Source organism: Phoenix dactylifera, chromosome 13, assembly GCF_051530095.1.
Source record: "Phoenix dactylifera cultivar Ajwa chromosome 13, Ajwa_hap1_PhDact_Kaust_v1.1, whole genome shotgun sequence".
In the NCBI taxonomy this organism is placed as follows: Eukaryota; Viridiplantae; Streptophyta; class Magnoliopsida; order Arecales; family Arecaceae; genus Phoenix; species Phoenix dactylifera.
The window spans coordinates 27,750,962-27,775,489 of record NC_143202.1 but is presented as its reverse complement, the minus strand read 5'-3'; the positions used below and the strand labels follow the sequence as shown (position 1 = coordinate 27,775,489).

At 40.7% G+C, this 24,528-nt stretch overlaps 3 protein-coding genes and 1 long non-coding RNA gene across 5 annotated transcripts; 1 reads left to right on the top strand and 3 right to left on the bottom strand.

The window, feature by feature from the left end:
- Positions 1–312: 312 nt before the first annotated feature.
- Positions 313–5,711, bottom strand: LOC148700310 (uncharacterized). The gene is made up of 3 exons (XR_016398178.1): positions 1,999–5,711; positions 1,074–1,118; positions 313–488 (listed from the first exon to the last, which is right to left on the bottom strand). It is a non-coding gene; the product is annotated as an uncharacterized LOC148700310 (long non-coding RNA).
- Positions 5,712–11,379: 5,668 nt separating this feature from the next.
- Positions 11,380–13,800, top strand: LOC103703102 (beta-fructofuranosidase, insoluble isoenzyme 4-like). 2 transcript variants are annotated; one of them, XM_008785812.5, is made up of 5 exons: positions 11,380–12,236; positions 12,368–12,526; positions 12,670–12,911; positions 13,205–13,298; positions 13,454–13,800. In XM_008785812.5, the coding sequence occupies exons 1-5, from the start codon at positions 11,385–11,387 to the stop codon at positions 13,634–13,636; spliced, it is 1,530 nt and encodes a 509-aa protein (XP_008784034.3). In that variant the 5' UTR covers positions 11,380–11,384; the 3' UTR covers positions 13,637–13,800. The 2 variants fall into 2 exon arrangements, with proteins under 2 accessions (XP_008784034.3, XP_088565639.1); XM_088709513.1 differs by having other exon boundaries at positions 12,368–12,530; positions 12,674–12,911.
- A 709-nt stretch (positions 13,801–14,509) lies between these two features.
- Positions 14,510–18,712, bottom strand: LOC103703103 (small ribosomal subunit protein uS11z). The gene is made up of 6 exons (XM_008785813.6): positions 18,566–18,712; positions 17,978–18,097; positions 17,840–17,885; positions 16,272–16,357; positions 16,055–16,184; positions 14,510–15,056 (listed from the first exon to the last, which is right to left on the bottom strand). The coding sequence occupies exons 1-6, from the start codon at positions 18,566–18,568 to the stop codon at positions 14,989–14,991; spliced, it is 453 nt and encodes a 150-aa protein (XP_008784035.1). The 5' UTR covers positions 18,569–18,712; the 3' UTR covers positions 14,510–14,988.
- A 103-nt stretch (positions 18,713–18,815) lies between these two features.
- LOC103703229 (uncharacterized) lies at positions 18,816–20,927 on the bottom strand. The gene is made up of 2 exons (XM_008786012.3): positions 20,427–20,927; positions 18,816–20,313 (listed from the first exon to the last, which is right to left on the bottom strand). Exons 1-2 carry the CDS (start codon positions 20,553–20,555, stop codon positions 19,879–19,881), a joined length of 564 nt encoding a protein of 187 aa, XP_008784234.1. The 5' UTR covers positions 20,556–20,927; the 3' UTR covers positions 18,816–19,878.
- Positions 20,928–24,528: the final 3,601 nt, after the last annotated feature.

Here is a 24,528-nt window from a genome sequence, read left to right as displayed (position 1 = left end):
AAGGAAGGATGACAGGAGAATCCAAGAAGATGTTTATTGTAGAAAAAGTGAAGACCGTTGGCGATATCTTCCTAATTAGAGTATTCAATACCGCCCTCTCATAATGATGTAATAAATTCCTTTTTCCTTCCAGAAGCCACATTATTAAAGAAAGAAGTGTTTCAGTCTCCCTATTCGAGTCAAATGATTCTAGATCTTTGATGCCAATATAGTTTGTCACGCCCCGAGCCCGAGGCGCAGCAGACGCCGCACGCCCGCACGGCGGGCCGCACAGGCGTGCAAGGCATCGGATCATATCAAAGCAAATACAGATATTCAAAACTGACATAATTATTTAAATTTATTCAAAAGCAGTCTTACAAAATTTCAAATAACATATGCTTACGTAAGTCAAATACTTTAATCAATCTAACTAAAGGACCAATAACTGAAGGAATCGTCGGAAAATCTAACGCACTCCTCAATCCCGTGAGATCAAGCCTCTGGATCTGAAAAAATGGAGAAAATAGAATAATGAGCTACACTAGCCCAGTAAGCAACAAAATACCCCAGAGTGGGGTCAGAGCATATCAGATCAAAATACAGGATAATGTCTGGAATAAATCATAAATAACATCGTTTTGTTGTTTTCAAAACTTATTATCATTTTTCCAAAAACTCTTATACCAGAATCTCAACATAATAGGCTACGGCCACGTAACCCAGTGGCATGGGTTGCACAAGGTGCCAAACACCACTATTATTAAGCACCGGTGGTGTCCAAATACCACTATTCTAATCACCGGTGGTACGGTGTCGAAACCGGTTCCTCACAGATTACAAGTCGACAGGGCCAACGTATAATCCTCATTGGCGGGGCCAGAACAGAACAGAACAGATCATAGCCATGCTGAGAATACATATATATAAAAACAGATTTCATAAATTTTCCAATCATAGTTTACGGATTTCAAAGCATAATTTTCAGAAATTTAACATGCCAGACCCATTTTACTAAATACAAAACATATTTCAGAATTTAATCTATTTATCAAATAATTTAGAAATCACACTCGAAGTATTAAGTTACTTACCTCTTCTCGCTTGATTCCTATTTCAGGTAGACGGATCAGGTTCACCTGTTAAAGTTTAATTAATTTTTTGTTAATTTCAGACTAAGCAAAATTCAAAAATAATACTATTGGACATGGCCAAACAGAGCCCAAAGTTGGCCCATAATGGGCACGGCCTGATAGGGCCCATATCGGACTCGGCCCAATGGGCCCGCATAGACTCGGCTAAATAGGGCCCCCAAGGTTGGCTTCTAATTTGTTCATTTATACAATAAGATTTTTTTGCAGGGACTAATACTTAATTACAGGGTACTATTCTATAATAAAACTTGAGTGAGGGGACTAAATAAATATAGTTGGGGGCCTTTATGTAATAAATCTTTCCTATAGGGATCAAATACAAATTACAGGAGTCCCTATTTCTGAAATAGCATACTGCCAAGGGCTTAACTGCAAAAAATCTGTTTATTGGTCAAATGGGTTTGGGTTTCGGATCCCGGGTTTCGGGTTCGGGTTCCAGTTCAGGTTCAGGTTCAGGTTCGGGTTCGGGTTCGGGTTCGGGTTCGGATTTTCGGGTTTGATCTGGATCCAAGTTGGGCCCATGGGGGTATTGCCCAACTGGGCCCAACCGGACTGGACTGGGCCCAAGTTGGGCCTGCAATGGACTGGGCCCAACGGCCCAATTTGGCCCGTGATGGGCCTCCTCCTTCCCCAAACTCCCCCCCACGAATAGGGGGAGAAGAAGAGACGGAGGAGAGAGGGAGGTGGCCGGCGGGGGTGGCCGGCTTGGGTGGCCAGGGGCCACCCCTCGATCGACTGCCAGCCAGCCGCCATGGCGGCCGGCGGCGTTGCAGGGACCGACGGGGAGGAGAAGCAACCGAGATGATGATCTCGGCTGCTTGGGCTGAAACAGAGGAGAGGAGGATCTCGACGGAGGAGGGCTTACCGGCGGTCGACGGAGGTGGCAAATCCCGGCCGAGGGAGGCTCGGTCCGGCGTCAAGCGACGGCGGCGATGTTTGAAGCCGAGGGGTTGGATCTCGGAGCAGGGGAAGCTCGCGGAGGGGATCCGGGCGGCGCTCGGTCGGGAAGACACACCGATCGGAGAGGAGGAGGAGGGAAGGAGGAAAGAGAAGGAGGAAGAGGGCTCGGTTTGCCCTAGGGAGGAGGATTTGGGGGGTTTTTATCACCCCCCTCGTGATGGCTCTCCGCCGCGAAGATCGCGGCGGCCGAGCGAGATCCGCGGCCGCGGTTCGGCCGTGGATGAGCTGGAGGGGGGGGGGGTGCCGCGGGACTAGCGACATCCCCGCCCCGATCATCCCCGAAAGAGCCGGAGAGGATCGCAAATCGCGATCCTCTGTTCCGGCCTTCCAAAAAGAGAACGGGACTGAAGTCGGCAGGGGCTGCCGACTTCAGCCCGTGTCTCACATTCTCTCCCCCTTAGAAAAATTTCGTCCTCGAAATTTAACATACCTTAGCTTGCAAAAAGGTCCGGATATTTTTCCTTCATCTTGTGCTCCAGCTCCCACGTGGCTTCACGTTCTGAGTGATTGCTCCACTGGATCTTAACATAAGGAATCGTGTGCCTCCTCAATACTTGCTCTTTTCTATCAACCACACGTACAGGCTGCTCAGGATATGTCAAATCTTCTCTAAGCTGCAAAGGAGCCACTTCTACCACATGGCTCATATCTGGAATATACTTTCTTAACATAGAAACATGAAAAACGTTGTGGACTCCAGACAGTGAAGGTGGGAGTGTCAATTTGTATGCCACAGCTCCTACTCTTTCCAGAATCTCAAAGGGGCCCACATAGCGTGGACTAAGTTTTCCGCGTATTCCAAATCGCATCACCCCTTTAACTGATCAAATAAGTCATCAATTCTTGGTAGAGGATACTTGTTCTTTATTGTTACTTTATTTATCTCTCGATAATCAATACATAATCTCATACTACCATCCTTCTTCTTTACAAATAAGACTGGGGCTCCCCAAGGTGAAACACTAGGTCTGATGAAACCCTTATCAAGAAGATCCTGCAACTGCTCCTTTAATTCTTTCATTTCAACTGGAGCCATTCTATAGGGGGTCTTAGAGATTGGTGTGGTACCAGGAATCAAATCAATTGCAAAATCAATTTCTCTATCTGGTGGCAAGCTAGGGAGGTCTTCCGGAAAGACATCGGGGTATTCATTTACTACTGGGATATCTTCAAATCTTTGATCTGACTGTCTAGTGTCAACCACTGTGGCAATATATGCCATACTCCCCTTTCTAAGTAGTCGCTTAATTTGCATAGCAGAAATAATTCGAGGGGAGGTATATGCACCACTGTCGATGAAGCTGAATTCAGTATCTCGAGGGATCTAAAATTTTATCCGCTTTTCATGACAGTTAATGGTAGCAAAGTGTGATGCTAAGTAGCCCATACCGAGAATTATGCCAAAGTCATGCGTATCTATAACTATCAAATCAGCAGGCAAGTCTTTACCTACTATCTGAACCGGACAAGTCTTGCAGACCTGATTACCCATCATCCCACTTCCAGCAGGGGTGTTAACATGCAAATCATACTCTAACAGCATGCAAGGTAGATCATGTTTTCGCACAAATATCGATGACATAATGAATGTGCAACACCAGTATCAAATAGTATATAAGCATAAACAGAAGCAACCGGTAGTGTGCTGATCCCTCAAAGGATAATGACTAACCTTAGAGTCAAATTATTATGTTGCTAAGAATATGATTCACAAAATGAACATGTACTGATAATCATTAGATAGCAACGATTTATCTCAAAAATGATTTGTATCAAATCGCAAAAGTAGGTCTAAGAAGGCAAAGTATTGATACCATGATTCAATATGCCACAAAGCCTTTAACTTAAACTTATAAATCATAAGATGAGAGCAAATAATGCATGGTTTATTCAGATATTTAACAAATTAGACCATATTTGGTCATCAATCAACTAACCCGAGTCATGATACGTTCAAATTATCATTATTATTATTATTTTCTTAGCATACCCAAAAATAGCAAAGTCTATCCAAGAAATAACATAATCATATCAGGATTGACCTGAGAATCAATAGTGTTCACCTTCCCTTATTAACAAAATCTTTCATTATTGAATAACATAGTCTTTCATCATAACATGTTACCAAAACACAGTCAATATTTTTGACCAGTTTAAATTTACTCAGTTAATCAAATTTCTGCTGCACAACTCAGATCAATATTTTCCAAACTTTCTTATTAATCCCACATCATCAGCAATTTTTTTTTTTTTAATATCCAAACAAAATTTTATCCTTGCTTCCCAAGTACACTAGATCATGATTAACCCTTGAGATAGTTATCGTATTTGTACCATCATATAATCAAGCAATCATATTCTAGATCCAAATTTGAACTAAGCCAATTCTAGTTTTCCTTAACAATTCTATTATACAAGTTGATATTTATTCGAAGCTTCGATAATTAAAAGATTCTCGATCGATTAACTTACTCAGGAGCTTATTTAATCATCCCGAATCTTTTCTTTTAGGCTAAACTTATTTTGGCCTCTCATGAAATCCCCCTTGCATTTCTCATACGGTGATACAAAATCCATAATCAACTCATAGCCTTGATTTATAAATATTTAACTAACAAGAATCTAATAATCTGGTTCAAAGATTTACAAGAAATTCCACAAAGATATAAACTCTATGATTTTACATTGAGATCAACTCCTCAAATAAGTAAAATATTTTTATTTGTAATACTGCAAACATTTCAGGATCTTGTAAATCTACTGGACTTTAGAGAATTTACTAATAACACAATGATATCCATATCGATCAAAATCAAAAATACTATACTTTTCAATGATTTTTATTTTTATTTTTATTTTTTATTTTCTTTCAAGCATCAAGAACTTTTCTAAATCAAGCAAGTCCTATTTTCGACCAACCCAAAAAAAATATTTAAATCCACCAATATTCTCAAGATTACTAATTGACTTTCCATCAAAATATCAATCTTAATTGTTTTAAGTCTCAAGTAGAGCCAAATAAGAATTATTAAGTCTCATCCCAGAGTATATTTTCCTTCTATATACGAGCTCCATGCATGATCCACATACAGATTTCAATGAATATTTTCTAGTCCAAGCTTTAAACATCTTTTTATAGATGAATCTTAAATTGCTACCAAAATAATTAACTTCAACTAGAAGCAATATTCACAGTGCCTGATATCAAGTTAAACTTCCCAAATAATTACATTGCACGATAATAACTCATGATTAATATTCCTTCACTTAATTTAGTCAAAATCTAATTAATCATAACTTGAAATACAAGTTGCTCTACCAAGAAAACTCTTAGAGTAGCTCATTCACACTTTGGTTACGACCATAATTAGGTTGCAGTCTAATTTTAGCATTTCAAAATTATGATAAAATAACTCAAATTTATCAATAACAAAAGCAAATAAATGCCTTCATCTAATGGCCTAATGTCTACCCATCTCTCAAACTTTCTGACGAATCCTAAAGATCCTAAAACTTAAGCTCCATCTGACTATTTCAAATACAATCCCTAGGAATCTGAAACCTAAGCTCTGATACCACCAAATCTGTCACGCCCCGAGCCCGAGGCGCGGCAGACGCCGCACGCCCGGTAACGCACTCCTCAATCCCGTGAGATCAAGCCTCTGGATCTGAAAAAATGGAGAAAATAGAATAATGAGCTACACTAGCCCAGTAAGCAACAAAATACCCCAGAGTGGGGTCAGAGCATATCAGATCAAAATACAGGATAATGTCTGGAATAAATCATAAATAACATCGTTTTGTTGTTTTCAAAACTTATTATTATTTTTCCAAAAACTCTTATACCAGAATCTCAACATAATAGGCTACGGCCACGTAACCCAGTGGCATGGGTTGCACAAGGTGCCAAACACCACTATTATTAAGCACCGGTGGTGTCCAAATACCACTATTCTAATCACCGGTGGTACGGTGTCGAAACCGGTTCCTCACAGATTACAAGTCGACAGGGCCAACGTATAATCCCCATTGGCGGGGCCAGAACAGAACAGAACAGATCATAGCCATGCTGAGAATACATATATATAAAAACAGATTTCATAAATTTTCCAATCATAGTTTACGGATTTCAAAGCATAATTTTCAGAAATTTAACATGCCAGACCCATTTTACTAAATACAAAACATATTTCAGAATTTAATCTATTTATCAAATAATTTAGAAATCACACTCGAAGTATTAAGTTACTTACCTCTTCTCGCTTGATTCCTATTTCAGGTAGACGGATCAGGTTCACCTGTTAAAGTTTAATTAATTTCTTGTTAATTTCAGACTAAGCAAAATTCAAAAATAATACTATTGGACATGGCCAAACAGAGCCCAAAGTTGGCCCATAATGGGCACGGCCTGATAGGGCCCATATCGGACTCGGCCCAATGGGCCCGCATAGACTCGGCTAAATAGGGCCCCCAAGGTTGGCTTCTAATTTGTTCATTTATACAATAAGATTTTTTTGCAGGGACTAATACTTAATTACAGGGTACTATTCTATAATAAAACTTGAGTGAGGGGACTAAATAAATATCGTTGGGGGCCTTTATGTAATAAATCTTTCCTATAGGGATCAAATACAAATTACAGGAGTCCCTATTTCTGAAATAGCATACTGCCAAGGGCTTAACTGCAAAAAATCTGTTTATTGGTCAAATGGGTTTGGGTTTCGGATCCCGGGTTTCGGGTTCGGGTTCCAGTTCAGGTTCAGGTTCAGGTTCGGGTTCGGGTTCGGGTTCGGGTTCGGATTTTCGGGTTTGATCTGGATCCAAGTTGGGCCCATGGGGGTATTGCCCAACTGGGCCCAACCGGACTGGACTGGGCCCAAGTTGGGCCTGCAATGGACTGGGCCCAACGGCCCAATTTGGCCCGTGATGGGCCTCCTCCTTCCCCAAACTCCCCCCCACGAATAGGGGGAGAAGAAGAGACGGAGGAGAGAGGGAGGTGGCCGGCGGGGGTGGCCGGCTTGGGTGGCCAGGGGCCACCCCTCGATCGACTGCCAGCCAGCCGCCATGGCGGCCGGCGGCGTTGCAGGGACCGACGGGGAGGAGAAGCAACCGAGATGATGATCTCGGCTGCTTGGGCTGAAACAGAGGAGAGGAGGATCTCGACGGCGGTCGACGGAGGTGGCAAATCCCGGCCGAGGGAGGCTCGGTCCGGCGTCAAGCGACGGCGGCGATGTTTGAAGCCGAGGGGTTGGATCTCGGAGCAGGGGAAGCTCGCGGAGGGGATCCGGGCGGCGCTCGGTCGGGAAGACACACTGATCGGAGAGGAGGAGGAGGGAAGGAGGAAAGAGAAGGAGGAAGAGGGCTCGGTTTGCCCTAGGGAGGAGGATTTGGGGGGTTTTTATCACCCCCCTCGTGATGGCTCTCCGCCGCGAAGATCGCGGCGGCCGAGCGAGATCCGCGGCCGCGGTTCGGCCGTGGATGAGCTGGAGGGGGGGGGGTGCCGCGGGACTAGCGACATCCCCGCCCCGATCATCCCCGAAAGAGCCGGAGAGGATCGCAAATCGCGATCCTCTGTTCCGGCCTTCCAAAAAGAGAACGGGACTGAAGTCGGCAGGGGCTGCCGACTTCAGCCCGTGTCTCACATAGTTCCTCTTTCTCATATAATTCATTAGATGAAAGGTCCATAAGCTCTTCTTTCCTATCTAGAATATCCAGCTCATGAAGAATCTTGTCTTTGATGTCTTTGTTGGCAATTCGCTTAAAGGCAAATCAAGTTTTAAGTGCAGACTGAAGCATTTTCAAATTTGCGACCCACATTGCATTAGGATCAGAACATCCAACGAAGCTGCGCCAAGTAGCATTCCATGTTAGAATTTTTGATATATTCTCGAAGGACCACCACAATTAGAAAGCACACTTCTTCAATACATTGAAACTTCTTCCTCCTCGAAAAGCCATGCGCTCTACTTCTCTGTTAGGATCAAGCTTCTCCAACGATTGTGCTTGTTAGAAGAAAATCGAGCTAAGCCAAATTATTATATTTTGAGAACGAGTCATAAATCTATATATAAGAGGCAAAACATGTTTTTATGATAATGTATATTACGCGCTTCGGTTTAAACAAACTATTTTCAATCTTTTAAATTTATTTTAATAATTTTTTTTAATATTATTATAAAATAAATGTACAGGAATTGTTGTTTTTAGAATGATTTTCAACAGGAGGAGCATTGTAAAGCACGCCACTCTGATTCGGAACACTGAAAGGGACTACGGCGAGACTGCCCTCTCTTCCACCAGAAGGAGATGACGTGGAGGAGTTGTGGTCCGACCTGGAATCCTCGCGGCATCTGGACGCCACGATCTCCGCCATAAGAGGTATGCTCGACGAAACAGGGGCGACGTGTTTCGAAGCGGAGGAGATGAGCAGGAACAAAAATCATATGGTGCGCGTACCATACTAGATCGTATGGTACGCGCTCCTATTTCAGCCACGTCAGTATGGTACGTAAATCTCAAAAAAAAAAAAAAAAAACCAACCGGAAGTCCCACACTCCGCCTCGAGTCCCCCATAGGCTGACGTGGAGATATCGAGATGACTCGGCCTCACGTGATTGTTCGCAGAAATGGGGGCCATCACAGCAGCCGAAACAGGGGCGAATGAGGCGTTGAAATCCCGCTCTTTAGCCAAGTGCCACGGATGAGGAACGGGTCGAAGAATCCGCGAAACAGGGGAAATAAGCCGTGGACTCTTCGGGTTGTTCGCGCCCTCTAAGAAACTTCCTTCCGCGGATAAGGCGGAAGTCTCGTCGGTCGATCCATTTGCGTGAGCACCATAGATATTGTCTTCACAGCTTCACGAGTTGGCAAGGAATCTCCAAAGATAAATAAGTCTTTTCCCCTCCTTCTGTCATATGTTTATCTACAAGAAAACTAGTAGCCAACTAAGTTATAGCAGATGTATTAGCTCTTGATGGATTAATAGGCATTGACTTTTACCCTTACAAAAATGGGTCAGCATAATAGTTAATGGCTAAACGATGCTTGCAAGCTTTGAATGCAGTTTTACAAAACAGGGGTTGTCTTGTAGCCAACTACGTATCAGACAAAACCTACATCTAATATCTTGAAAGCTCTATATGAAAATAACGAGTTCTTTTCAAGAACACTGAGAAGTTGAGAATTCTCTCCATCAGATGGGGACCGAATAAACAACCCCATTTCGGAAACTCAAAATGACAAAGTCTTTTTTTTTTTTTGAATAGAAAATTAAGGAGCCATTGTCATGCACAGCCAAAGACTTGGTAAACAATTTGAATTCGATGTGCAGGACCCCTTCCTTTTCAAGAGGACAAATAACTGATAGCCATTTGTTACTGTGTCTTTATCGTGTCGTTTCTAATGAGAGCACATGGATCGGACTATTGAGACATCTACGTGGTCCATACTAAATATTTTTCTTCCTCCACCTACCTCATAAAAAAACCCTTCTTTCGCGAGTTTTATGCAACTTGTCTTCATACATAAACCCTCAGTTTTCTCTTAACTCTTCCATATTTTCTTGTTCATCATGGCTTCCTTTCTTTGGATCCTCTGCTTCTTCTGTTACTTCTTCGTGTTCGCTAGCAATGGTGCGGCGGCTTATCGCAGAGTCTTCAGATTTCCAGAATCTCAGGAGACTTCTTCTATTGCTAGCAACCAATATAGAACTGCATACCACTTCCAGCCTCCTAAGAACTGGATGAATGGTATGTTTTCCCTAACCCATCTTTGAGTCTTCTATATCTTTCAAGGTAGTCATGTCCTCAGTTAACATATCCCTTTGCATCAACCGTTTCATTCCCCAATTCATCAGCCTGTGTCATTTTCTTGCAGGTGAATTTTGTATAAAGGATACACTTAATAATTGATTTTGTCAAAAAAAGTGGGATTAATTTTATTTTGAGAATAATACATATTTTGGAATCCACAAACAATTTTGCCCTAGATATGAGTTTAGATGGGCGATGATGTGTATCTATTGAATGCCTCGCAGATATATGTTGAATATGCAATACATATATTTTGAATATCCAATACACATTTGTCTAGCATGTCTTGTATTTAGACTTCTGGATAAAATTCTCTAGAGATCCTATATGTGTTCTGTTTTGCAAAATAACAATGAATATAATAATAATCTGATTTTTTTTCTTGCGAAATCAATAACTACAAAATTTTGAACAATCGACTTCCAGGAAGAATGGGTCTCTCCAGGCTTTTCTCCCAAAATGAAATTGATCAATAACAACCACCCAATTGCATTGCCTATCACACCTTATCTTGAATATGTTCGCTGTCCGGCTTCCTGACAGCTGAAATTTGTGAATTCGCGGAAGAATTTGCAGCTCTCACTAGCCACCAGCACAAAGAAATTTCTATGGGGGATGGAGGTCTGTTCTTCTTTGGATGCTTTACTATGACATACAAGGTTATCAAGAAACAGCTTCAACAGTATGTTAGGAATTTGGTTTAGGTCTATTTGTTTTTATAAATCTCGGTTCTTCCTTCGTTTAGCGGTCGAGATAAATCAAGATCTCAGTCCATCTCGATGTAGGGCACCTGCCGAGATCTCCATAATTAAAAGCCTTGGGCACAAGCAAGATTAACAAATCCTGGCTGAACTGGCCTGGGGATCCAACTAGCTAACCATCAGGACAGTGTCCCTGATCTAATACTATTAGGCGTTTAGATCCATAACAGGCCCAACCATAAACACCAGCATTCTCACAGTAAAACTGAAGCAATAAATATTAGCCTTGAGCAAGCTGTAGCCTGAGACAGCATCAAAGAGCTCATCTCGACGACTCAACCTCGCCCCCGTCAGGAGGGCACACTATACAAATCCAGATACCACCGAACTCCGAAGAGCCGTCTTTTCGTGAGCATTTAATCGAACAGATGCTGTGCATCGCAAGCCCTACCACTGTTCGCGGTGATCCCGAACTCGTGCAAACCGAGCAAAGAAAACAATTAACATTTAAATATTGCAAGTTCGTATATTTCCTTCATCATATCATGACAATATGGTAAAACTTGGATTTGTTACGATTTTGCCAAGCTCTAACTTGTCTTTGTATTTATTTTGCATGCAATTGCCACGCAAACTTGGCCCATCAACCGAACCCCAGATCCAAACGGTACGTACTCCTTTATTCACGCATCTACGTTCCAAGTTCCCTTTCCAACTGAAATTTGAAAGGTTACACCCGCCTCCAACGCCAAAAAAAAAAAAAAAAAAAAACAGGACCCATGTACTACAATGGCATTTACCACCTTTTCTACCAGTACAACCCCAACAGCGCAGTGTGGGGCAACATCACTTGGGGACACTCCATATCGACTGACCTCATCAACTGGACGCCACAAGATCCTGCGATCCACCCGAGCAAGAGCTTCGACATCAATGGATGCTGGTCCGGATCCGCAACAATCCGTCGCGGCAGCGAGCCTGCGATCCTTTACACTGGCATCGACGCAGAGAACCGGCAAGTCCAGAATGTCGCGATCCCGAAGAACCTGTCGGATCCATTCTTAAGGGAGTGGTCGACGCCCGATTACAACCCGCTAATGGAACCGGTTGATGGGCTCGATCCAAGCCAGTTCAGAGACCCGATGACTGCTTGGCATGGCTCCGATGGCCATTGGAGGGTGGCTGTGGGGGCTCAGATTGCGGGGAATGGAACGGCCGTCTTGTACAAGAGTAGCGACTTCGTGCATTGGGTGCGAGCTGCATCTCCCTTGCATACTTCGAAAGGCTCGGGCATGTGGGAGTGCCCCGACTTCTATCCAGTGCCATCGAAGGGAAGGCAAGGCTTGGATACGTCGGAGAATTCCAAAGATGTGAAGCGTGTGCTGAAGATGAGCCTGAGCGAGACGCAGAGCGACCATTATATGTTGGGAAAGTATGACATTGAGAAGGACATCTTTGTGCCAGACGAAACAGTCGATGATTATCGGGTATGGTTAAGGTATGATTATGGCAAATTCTATGCTTCAAAGACATTCTTCGATGAAGAGAAGAAGCGGAGGATCTCGTGGGCTTGGTTGAATGAATCGGACACCGAGGCTGATGCTTTGTTAAAGGGGTGGGCAGGAATTCAGGTGAGTCCTGATCAAAACACAAGTAGAACTTACAAGTTCTTCTACAGTAAATTTACACAAATAGAACTTAGAAGTTCTTTTTAACTCTGCAAATTTACACCAAAGGAATCATAACTTTTGGTGGATTTCAGGCAGCTCCCAGGACAATCTGGCTAGATAGCAATGGAAGGCAACTGGTGCAATGGCCTGTTAAGGAGCTTGAATCTCTTAGAAGAAATGGAGCTCATTTGCAGAACACGGAGCTCAAGACAGGAGGCCTCTTCGAAATCAAAGGAGTAAAAGCTTCGCAGGCTAGTCTTTCATCTAATATCTCATTTGATGTTGAAAAAATACTACTACTTTATCTCCCCAAAATAATGCTGCTATGCTATAGATGTTAGCCTTATGTTATTTCTGCGTGCTGGTTTTTGTTGTGCTCTGACCTTCCAAACAGGCAGATGTTGAAGTAGACTTTGAGCTACCAAACCTAGAGAGAGCAGAGCCCTTGGATCCTTCTTGGCTGATGGACCCTCCAAAGCTTTGTCGCGAGGAGGATGCTTCTGTTCAAGGTGGGCTTGGTCCCTTTGGGCTGTTGATCTTGGCTTCTCATAACCTCGAGGAACACACTGCCGTCTTCTTCAGGGTATACAAAGCTCACAACGGATACATGGTTCTTTTGTGTTCTGACCAAAGGAGGTAACTCATGTTGCTTTGTCTTTAGGCTGTACTATGAGACATGTAGGACAACTAAAACAACCAAAAACTTAACAAAAAAACCTATAGTACAATTTTCTTGGCACTAAAAGCATTTTGCTTCATGATAACCCTACACCAAGATCATTTTGAGGCTGCCCTGTTTCAAAATCTCGTCATGCAATCAGTTTGCTCTCAAAGTTCTAATGACCCATGTGTTTAGTAAGCTTGGAAACATATTACTGAGTTTCTTCTGCATGTTTCATTACTCCTCTATTTTTCGATTCCAAATGCAGGTCCTCTTTGAGACCAGAAGTTGACAAGCCAGCGTATGGGAGCTTTGTGGATATGAACATCGAAAAGGAAGGAAGGATTTCTCTGAGGACCTTGGTGGGTTAATGAATGTTTAGTTCTTTGATCTATCTCGCTAGTTTGTAATTAGAGTGATAATAAACATATGACCATATATCATCTGACCTATGTTTTATATTCCTCAAAAAATATACAATCTGAAGGACTTTTGACGCTGGGGATTTTGAATACAGATTGATCATTCAGTTGTAGAGAGCTTTGCTGGTGGAGGGAGAACATGCATCACAGCTAGAGTTTACCCTGAAGTCCTTGTGACAGGCGACATCCATCTATATGCATTCAACAATGGAACTGAGACAATAAAGATTCCGAAACTTCAGGCATGGGACATGGCCAAACCTTGGATAAATGTATAAGGTGAATAGATGGTCATGAGAAATCAACTAGGAGGAGACTGATGGGTCGTATTCTTTTGATTTCTAATTAAATAATGGGTCATATTCTTAGCTTGTCCGAAACCTCATCTGATTCATGTAACCAAATATCATTATAAATTTATGACGCAATAATTGTTAATGCATTTTGTTATTATTATCCATTTTATTATATACTATTAAGAATATAATTATAAGATGGTAATATGAAAATAATTATGACCCCTATATAATTAGAATAATATTAAAACAGTGATTTATATTTAAATTTACTAGAAATAACAATAAGTTCCTAGTATAACATCATAATATATATAGTTCATTAATTGGCTGTCCATCGATTAAATATGATAAACAGCATAAATTGTTGCTACCAAGGGGTAAATTCACTTAGCCATTTTGTAAATACATTCACAATTATCAATATTTTAATATTATTAATTATAGAAAAATAAACAGAAACCTCTTTTTCATCACTAGGTCTTATTGCAACAATTCCTATACAATCCCCATACAGTAATTGGAACTGCAAGCACCTGAACAGCCCCGAAGTACAAAATGATGACATGACTTATTTCAAAATAAAAAAGAATTCGGAGCAAACGAATCCATTTACTCTAATTTAACATACTCCAGCACCAAATATAACCATGGCTGACTGATATAAACTTGCCAACCCTTAGCCCACTGATATAACCTCACCACATTTTCACCTCTCTAATATCAGAGTCCCTATATGACATGTTTTAATGCCTAAAATCCCCAAACCACCATGGCAAGCAGGTTAAAACGCAGACAGGAGCACGGCCAGTAAGATGGGACATCCTTGCCAATGATTTCAGACATAACACAACCTGTCCAAACCGAATGATATTATTACATTTAGTTCTCACTAGTGTAGAACTAGAAAATTAGTACCACAGGAGTTACATTTGCAACATAATAAGCAAACCCACTAACTAATAAAAATCTGAATGGTAAACCCTCGTACAAAATAACACATCCAAATAATGAACCTCATAATCTGCTTATGCTTCACCGAATCCATGCATACTAGATAAAGCTAAATGGAAGAACTTATAACAAGATGCAAAGCATTAAGATCAAGTTCGCAAAGGTGTTCGGCATCTCCAATGATCCTAAAACAAAATGCAAAATATCTACTAAACAAATCACGGCGGTATCATCCGATGATTCATGATGAATTCATCAAATAAATCAACATTCAGCCTGATAAACATTAAGAAAACTACAAAACTGAACCCAAAAATACGAGGAATTGTCTGGCCAGTGGTAGAGAGCCGTGGCTGCTCTGTAACAGACGTGAAGATAAGTTACAGCCTCCTCCCTCTTCTCCCACCCTTTCTGCGCGTGCTGTCAGTGGGGATGGGGGTCACGTCCTCTGCAGTGCACAAAAAAAAAAAAAAAAGAAGAGCAGCACATTACAGTATGTTAGTAAAATACCCCACTGGAAGAAGAAGCATGATGTTCATCCACATTGTTTGACCAAACAACAAAGATAATGGCAATTACAAATCAAACTACAATGCCATCCGCCAGCATGCAAAAGTGCCTAGAAGGTATCTTGATCCGATAATCAAACACTGGATTATTCATTCCAAACCAAGATAGCCTGCACAATCCAAAGGGTTTTGGAGAATCTGGAAGAATTTGGACACCAGAAAAACATACCGAAAAAAAAAGCTAAGTTCAATCAATGCGAACACAATGTCATCAATGTGATTAATGGATGCTCGACTTAAGTGAAATGCATGTTTGAATGGTCTTAATGAAGGCGACATTCTTTCAACTTAGTGAAGAAACAACCTACATAAATCATAAGGCGACATTCTGGACCAGGCTCGCATTAACAGAGCGTTCAGACCAGTCTGACACTAAGCATGCAAATTGGCATCAACAAATCATAAGCTAGACATAACGCGATCTAAAATTTCTGTTATAAAGATGGAGTATCCAATATGGCTCAGCGTTGTAGTGGAGTGTGAAAAAGATCAGGGCAGGGTTGATCAGTTTGTCAACACATGCCACCTACCATTTAGAAAACCAATTTCCCGCAACTATTGTTACACAACAAAGCAAAACTAAGGCTAAAAAACCAATAGTAGTGTAACAATCGATGCAGGGAACCACAAGAACATATTATTTTGTATTATTTCTTAAAATACGAATGGACCATAGCATCTGCAATAGATGATGAATACATAATATTTTTGATGTGTTTCAGATTGCATCTTACCAGATGTTTCCTACTACCAGAAAAACCAGAAAATGAGTTCCACCCCATGAAGTATGACCATGAGTAACAAATCACAAAAATAAACTCACAAAGCTTACATAGTTCAGACAAAAGATAGATGCTAATCAAATTTAAGTATTTACCAATACGCCCGATTTTCATTCCAGAACGAGCCAAGGCTCTAAGGGCTGACTGAGCACCAGGTCCAGGAGTCTTTGTCTTATTCCCACCAGTGGCTCGAAGCTTAATATGAAGAGCAGTAATGCCCAATTCCTATGGACATGGATGAGAAATGAAATGAACATAATCACTAGAGAAGAAGAAATGAAAATGACCCAGAAGTAGCTCAAGATAGCAGACCTTGCACCGCTGAGCAACATCTTGTGCTGCAAGCATGGCTGCATAAGGAGATGATTCATCCCTGTCAGCTTTAACCTTCATGCCACCTATTAAAAAGGTTAAGTTCGCTGTGTCTCAGACTGCTTCTAACAATCCAAAACAATAACTGTTCTTTTGAAAAAAATGGAGTTTCAATCTCTGAACTAAATGTTTCACAAAGAATTTATACCAAACTGCAAAATCAGAAATTTTCTACACCTCACTCATGATATTTCAAGATAAGTTACCTAGTTGGCATTAGTCCAGCAATCAGGTTTCTACTCTACCTCTTTACCAAACTATGTTCTGATTTTGCAACTTGGCATAATCTGATTCACAAAAACAGTTCCAAATAACTGAGATAAAGTTTGTATCAAGGGCATTTCTTACCTTTTCTACTTAAGGACGATTATGCAAGTACACATACATACAAGAATCAATAACTCCATATAAGAAACTGTTTGTTTATAATAATAATAATGTTTTCATTGGATATACAAGATATCGAAGGATTCAAGAAACTTGCAACAGCAATGACTGAGCATAAGAGTATTGGCTTTTAGGGTTTGATAGAATGAGGTTGCTCATATGGGCAAAAACATGGAACCAAAGGGGCTTCACTGACAGTACGCTCAAATGTTACCTCCTTAAAGTCCATTACAAAGTTAATAAGACATATATGCCTCAAGACTAAACTCAAGAGAAAACTTTCTTCCTACATGTATTAATCACAATCACTCTTGCCTCCTAGACATCTATCATTAAGCAGATTATTGAGTATTGATCGGACATATCATACAACAAAGAATCTTTTTAAAGATAGGATAAAAGATTGAATTAAAAAAAGAGAGATGCCACAAATTAAAAAATGTAACCTCTAGATCTTCCTCTTCCCTAACCTAGACATCAATATTGCATGGTTATGACTCAAAATGAATCCACATCATTAAAGGAAGGCAATATTAAAGGCCACGCTTAAGAGCTAAAAATTAAACAAAAGAGAATTATGAATGTTCTATACAGAAAAAAATAGTAAATAACAAATAAAAACCTAAACAATAAACATAAAAACTAAAAAGAGGTTCTTTCTACTTGCATCCACAAGAGTACCAAAAACACTATTCAAATCACACAACATTCTCTGTTCTTATTGTTGCTAAATCTCCTCAAATTGTTTCTTTATCCAAGTTAGCGTTACAGATTTGCACCAACATACTTATCTCATTCTATCTAATCCAAAATCAGCCTTTCTTAGTAGTGCAATCAATGATATATTTGAATTTCATTTTCACATTATAAGTTCATATAGTTCCATGTCTTACTACAGTTCAATGATTATGCAACTCAATAAAAATCATACAACCGAGGTATGTATTGACTCCACTTTTCAATCTTACCATACACCCACATTTACATCCATGCTAAGTTCAAACAAACACTAGGCAACAACAAATCCTTTTGCAGAAAAAAACTGATCCATCTCCAGACAGAGGATAAAGCACCATCAGATTTGAACATATAATAAATTCAGCACAGGAAAATTCTCATACCAGTGATGCGAACAATTGTTTCTCTCCCAGACAAATCAGTAACATGCTGCAACTCAAAAATTATATCCAGTCAGTAGTGGGAACTAAAAAATGTGCGCATTTTTTTGTAGATAAAAAAACAAAGGCATCAAAACTCACAATGAAAGTATCGTTGAATGATGCAAAAATGTGAGCCACACCAAACGCATGCTCTCCTTCTCGAACTGTTGGTCCAAGTGTCACATTTTCCTCTTTGGTCTCCCTGGTCTTCCTTCTCGACTGCAAAACCAACACATGTAAGAATTCGTAAAGAGAAGCCTCAAGCTCTGACAAGAGTCATGAGGAACTCTTGGAAGCAAAAACTCAAGAACTCGATCCAAGAAACGATGATGCATCTCAAGAAACGGATCAAAAAAAATCTATACCTTGTCGTAAAAATGTGTCATTTTTTAAGTTATAGAATCATACGCTTCACATTTCGAATACAGAGATTCAAGTCTCAGAGAACGAAAATCCAAGGAATCCAACAAAACCCTCTGCCAGTCTATTGAATTCCAAGAAAAACACAGAAAAAGAAAGGTCGAAGCATCTGACCCTCGGATAGGATCATGCTTTACAACGATTAGACGGCCCAAGAAACACAAAAGGAATCGAAATGTATAGCAAAAAAGAAAGCCAAAAAAGAGAGAGAGAGAGAAGAAGGGATTTAGAGCAGCAATTGATCAAACGAGGCCTCAGATCTCTTACCATGGTGGCGGTGGCGGTGGCGACGAAGGGGGCGGCGGTTTGGAGGCGCTAGGTTTTGATCCGGGAAAATATAGAACCCTAGTTTTCGCCTTCGATGCATTGCCGCCGTTACCCTAAACTCGATTATATATAGAAGATAAAATGGGCCGAGCCCACCACCTTTACGTCGTGCAGGTTTGGACATTATAACGAATATTTGGGCTACAGACCGGACCTAGTGCCTGTCCATACGTCAATGGGTTAACATAAACACTGCCAATTTTAACATTATTATATGACTCGGTGTCTCCCACTGTGTTAATAAATTTGACCCATAAAAGCATTACACTAAGCTCTCTTTTGATCCTGGTTCTCCATGCCCATAGTTTTTATGATCACTGACTGGCGTTGATCAGACCCGACCTCTTAATTTTAATTCACAAATCACTAGTTTAAGATATGGCATTCGGACGGGGTTGTATCTTTCGTGTGAAAGGTAGATTCATCATTCTTAGCACGGGTCCTCATTGGACTAAGAAATTTGAGCAGATAGATGAATGAAGAGTTTAGAGTGTTTTTTTGTTATCTTATCTTAATCCTATTGGTGATGCTTTTTTAATTAGAATGCCACTGATTGTGCCGGTACCCAAGTATGAATAAGCTAATTAGAAGTTCTCATAGTGGATATTTCAGGTTATGATAATTGAAACTTGACCAAAATTAAGTCCAAAAGGATTGACCATAAAATATTATCGTGCAATGTAATTATTTATTTATTAGTTAATTTGGAAGTTTATTTTGATAGGGGGTATATTGAGATCTTACATCTAGTTTAAATTTAATTATTTTGATGGTAAGTTAGGTTCGTTAATAAAAAATTGTTTATGACTTTATTTTTTTAATAATATTTATTGAAATACTTTTTGAGGTTAAAATTTATATGTGCATAATGCATCAAATTCTTACGTAGTTTTGATGCTTGCTCTCCGTTTAGAGAAACCACCCGCCGCCTACGTCTCCCCTCTCGGGACAAACGTCGAACTCCTCTGCCCTACCGTCAGAAAAAAAAAAAAAACAACTGCTGAAGCAGTCGCAAACAGTGGAAAAAAAAAAAAGTCAACCATAGATATCCAAAATTAACATGGAAAGAAAGCAGAAGAATCCATTAACAAAAAGAAACCATCGACGCCACCAACATTCCGCTGTAGTTTAATCTAAATTGCTGTCGTTTAATCTAAACTCTAGCTGTCTCCTAGACCGTATCCCTCTTGACATCTATCGTTAGGTTTTTTTTTTTGGGTCAGAGCAAGAAGCCTTGATGCTACCGCCTTCCTCTACCGTTTACGGTGGGGGCAGGGGCCGAGGAAAGCCGCGCAGAGCTCGTAGGCACAGCGATACGTGCCAGGAAGCGGCAGCACGTGCGAATCTGGAGACCCACAGGCCTTGAACAGTCCCATCCCCGTTCCCTCCCTCGGTTCCTCCACCGCCAATGGGTGGCCGGTGCACGAGACGGCGTCGCCCGCGGCCGGCGAGGAGCCTACGGAGGGCTCGCGGAGTTGCTCCAGAGATGCGATCATGGCCTCGTGCTCCCTGGCGATCCTCTGCCACGTCTCCCTCTCCTCCTCTGCTCTTTTGAGGCGCGATTCCAGTTCCATCATTCGGTCCCGGGCCATCAACAATTCGCTCAGAAGGAAGGAGGTCATCGACTCGTCGCTCTGGAGAAGCGATAGCGTGTGCTGCCGGGTAAACGCCGCTCCTGGCCGGTTGCTCTGTTTTAGAAACAAAACAGAACTGAATTAAGATAGGATCTTTCTCGGACTTCTCATCCCCTACAAAAAAAAAAAAACGAATTTCGTACTTGATTCAAAGAAGAAGAACGTACCTGGAGGCCAAGGTTGGTCAAGGATTGTTCCATGGAGAGAGGGCGATTGGCGAGGAAATTGGAAGGCGGAGCAACCAGCATCGGTGGTGCAGGAAAATAAAGACAACCCGGCGACCAGAAACCTGCCATCTCCTCAATACCTGCGCTGTAGAAGAGAAGGAGATAGAAACAGAGAAGAGGAGAGCAGAAGTTATAGTTGGATCGAACGCAGGGAACGATTTATAATCGCTGAAGTAGGAGTTGGTGGTGGTGGTGAAGTTTTGTTGCAATATATATAGAGTTGCGAAGAGATCTAACTCGGAAAGGACTAGATCGGGAGGTTGAGTCATCGTTTCAACCAATAAGGCCGAGTAAACCTAATTAAGTAAGCCCGGTACAATTTAAGAAACGTGGCGACCTTGACGTGGCTGAGTCAAAATTGGAGCTGAAACGCCACGAGAATTGCCCGCTAGGAGCATGTAACCCGCGCCGCACGTTGAGGTTACCTGTAATAAAAAAAAAAAAAAACGATACCATATTAGCACATATTTTTTTATAATAAATGATCTAGGGCTCAAGTCCTTATTTTTTGAACTCTAGATTGGCCCAAATAGGAGGTCCAAGACTGGTGACCACTCAACATTTGACTTTTTTTCGGTCTTCACTAGCTTTCTAGTCATTGTTGGATTCCACTAGATCTGGCAATCCTTGATCGCTATAAGTTACCTATATTTTGATTTGATTTTTGATTGGATAGAATGAACTTAACCGGATTGATTGGATTGTTGGTCCTTACCACCCGATCAGCCCTATCCTTCTTCATTCTTATCGAGCATGAAGCTCTGTCTCTCTTTGTTCAGGTCCCAATCATTGTGGAGGCCCTGAACCACCCTGATACTTAGATGGTAAACCGGCCCATTACTTCAACCCCAGCTAGATTTTTTTGAAATTTGATCACTATTGATCTTCACGCGACGAGTTGAATTCGCCTTGCTCGGACTGACCTGGGCAGTCGGGCAGTGTCACTAGACGGACCTAATTTGGGGATATGAGGTCGTTTTCTAATAGTATTTTGATTTTTGACCTCGCATTGCTTTTGAGACGATGAAGAAATATTTTAGAAAGATGTCTCTTTGACTTCGCATACCTGAATGGCTGACCATAAAAGAATGCAATGCCATAGATCATATGAAAGCAATAATAATTCTTAAAAATTTATTTAATTAAAAAAATATTCAAATAACTCTTACAATAGTTCCAAAGTAACATAACTATTTATTTAAATTAAATAAAATATTCTAACTAGTCTAAATAATCTTATTAGAACTCCAATAATTAAAAGTATCTTCAAAAAATCTAACCACGGTCGCAACGTTTCCTAAATTGTACCGGGCTTACTTAATTAGGTTTACTCGGCCTTATCGGTTGAAACGATGACTCAACCCCACTATTCTAGTCCTTTCCGAATTAGATCTCTTCGCAACTCTATATATATTACAACAAAACTTCACCACCACCACCAACTCCTACTCCAGCGATTATAAATCGTTCCCTGCGTTCGCTCCAACTATTACTTCTGCTCTCCTCTTCTCTGTTTCTATCTCCTTCTCTTCTACAGCGCAGGTATTGAGGAGATGGCAGGTTTCTGGTCGCCGGGTTGGCTTTATTTTCCTGCACCACCGATGCAGGTTGCTCTGCCTTCCAATTCCCTCGCCAATCCCCCTCTCTCCATGGAACAATCCTTGACCAACCTTGGCCTCCAGGTGAGTTCTCCTTCTTTGAATCAAGTACGAAATTCGTTTTTTTTTTTTTTTGTTGGGGGATGAGAAGTCTGAGAAAGATCCTCTAAAACAGAGCAGCCGGCCGGGAGCGGCGCCCACCCAGCAGCACACGGAATGGCTTCTCCAGAGCGACGAGTCGATGACCTCCTTGCTTGTGAGCAAATTGTCGACGGCCCGGGAGCGAATGATGGAACTGGAAGCGAGCCTCAGGAGAGCAGAGGAGGAGAGGAAGACGAGGCAGAGGATCGCCAGGGAGCACGAGGCCATGATCGCATATCTGGAGCAACGCCACCTCGTAGGTTCCTCGCCGGTTGCGGGCGACGCCACCTCCTGCACCGGCCACCCATTGGCAGCGGAGGAACCGAGGGAGGGAACGGGGAATGGGCTGTGCAACACCTGCGGGTCTCCAAATTCGCACGATCTCTGTGCGTGCGAGGACTTGGAGGCTACCTTGAAGGCGGTCGGCGAGTTCTTGCTCGGAACCCAATAAAACCCCATACAAAACCCAGAGTTGTAGTTTAGATTAAACGACAGGAATTTAGATTAAACGGCAACAGAAATTCGGTGACGTACGTCGATGGTTTCTTTTTGTTTTTTTTTTTAGGGGTACGTCGGCGACTCATAATGGTTTGTTTTTGTTACTGGATTCTTCTGGTTTCTTTCCATGTTAATGTTGGATGTCTATGGTTGACTTTGTTTTTTATTTTTTATTATATCGTACTCTTGGCGACTGCTTGAGTAGTTGTTTCATTGACGGTAGTGGCAGCGTATGGTTGCTAGGGACACAGAGCAAGTAACCTACAGATTTCAACATCAAAAAATATTTTAATAAATAGTATAAAGTTTTTTTAAAAAAATTAAGCAACTTTTTATTAATAAATTCTAATTTATCATCAAAATAATTAAATTCAAGCTAGAAAATAAATAATTACATTGCACGATAATATTTTATGGTCAATCCTCCTGCACTTTATTTTAGTCAAATTTTAATTAATCATAAACTAAAATATCCACTGAGACTTGAGAGAACTTCCAACCAGCTGATTTACATTTGGGTACTAGCACAATAGGGTGATATTCTAATTAAAACAAAAATTTACCAATAATTAAAGCAAATAAATATCTATCTCATTTTCTAATTTCTACCCAACTTTTAAACTTTTACGCAAACTCAAACAATCCTAAAAGCTAAGCTCTGATATAACTATTTCTGCCATGATCTATCACAATCCATAGTGATATTAAACTTGAGCTCTGATACCATTTGTAAAACCCATGACCTCACCCAAAAAGGCTAGCCAAAAGGTATTTTAAATTGTTTGGTCCTGTTTAAGTACCCAAGATTTTCTCGACGAATAATTGATGTAAAACTAAACACACGCCCACGTGGGTCCTCGCATATTATCCTGTTATAGCCTCGTTAGGCTAAGAGTTTAAATCTATTCAAATCTAATCACAAACACCATGATCGGCCTGTGGTCAGTCTCTGTGAACCTGTATTGCAGTGTCCCCTACTCCACATAGACTATGGGTCGAATTCGCTTTGATATCACTTAATTTGTTATGCCCCAAACTCAGAGTGTAATAGATGCCGTATACATGTATCGCTGACCATATAAATATGCAGGGCTACATATCGTATTAAAGAAATAATAATTCTTAAAAATTTATTTAATTAAGAACTTATTCAAATAATTTTTACAATAGTTTCAAAGTGATATAAGTCAACATATGTAAACTATTTACTTAAATTAAATAAAATATTTTAACTAGTCTAAATAGTCTTACTAAAACTCTAATAACTGAAAGTATCTTCGAAAGATCTAGTGCACTCCTCCAAGTCCCGAACAATCATGCATCTGGATCTGAAAAAAAAATAATAATGAGCTACACTAGTCCAGTAAGCAACATAATATTCTAAAGTGAGGTCTAAGCATGCCAAGTAATTAGTTAAAAAGCAATATGTTGACTAAAAAATAAATCAATTCTTGAATAATACATATTTTTTTTGAAGTTTACTATTATTTTCATAAATTGATATTAGAAATCCAACATCAGATTATTATCACGTAACCGAGTGGCATGTATCAAAATGCAGAAAGTTTCAAACATCACTATTCTTAATTGTTGATGGTACGGTATCTAAATACTTCTATTCTAATCACCGATGGTGCAGTATTAAAACTAGTTTCTAAGATTACAAGTCGACAGGGCCAACGAATAATCCCCATTGGCGGAGCGAGAACATAACCATACGTAATATAATTTAAAATAATTACTATCATAACATTAATATGCCTGACCCGTTTAACTAAATATAAAATAGATATTATAATCAAATT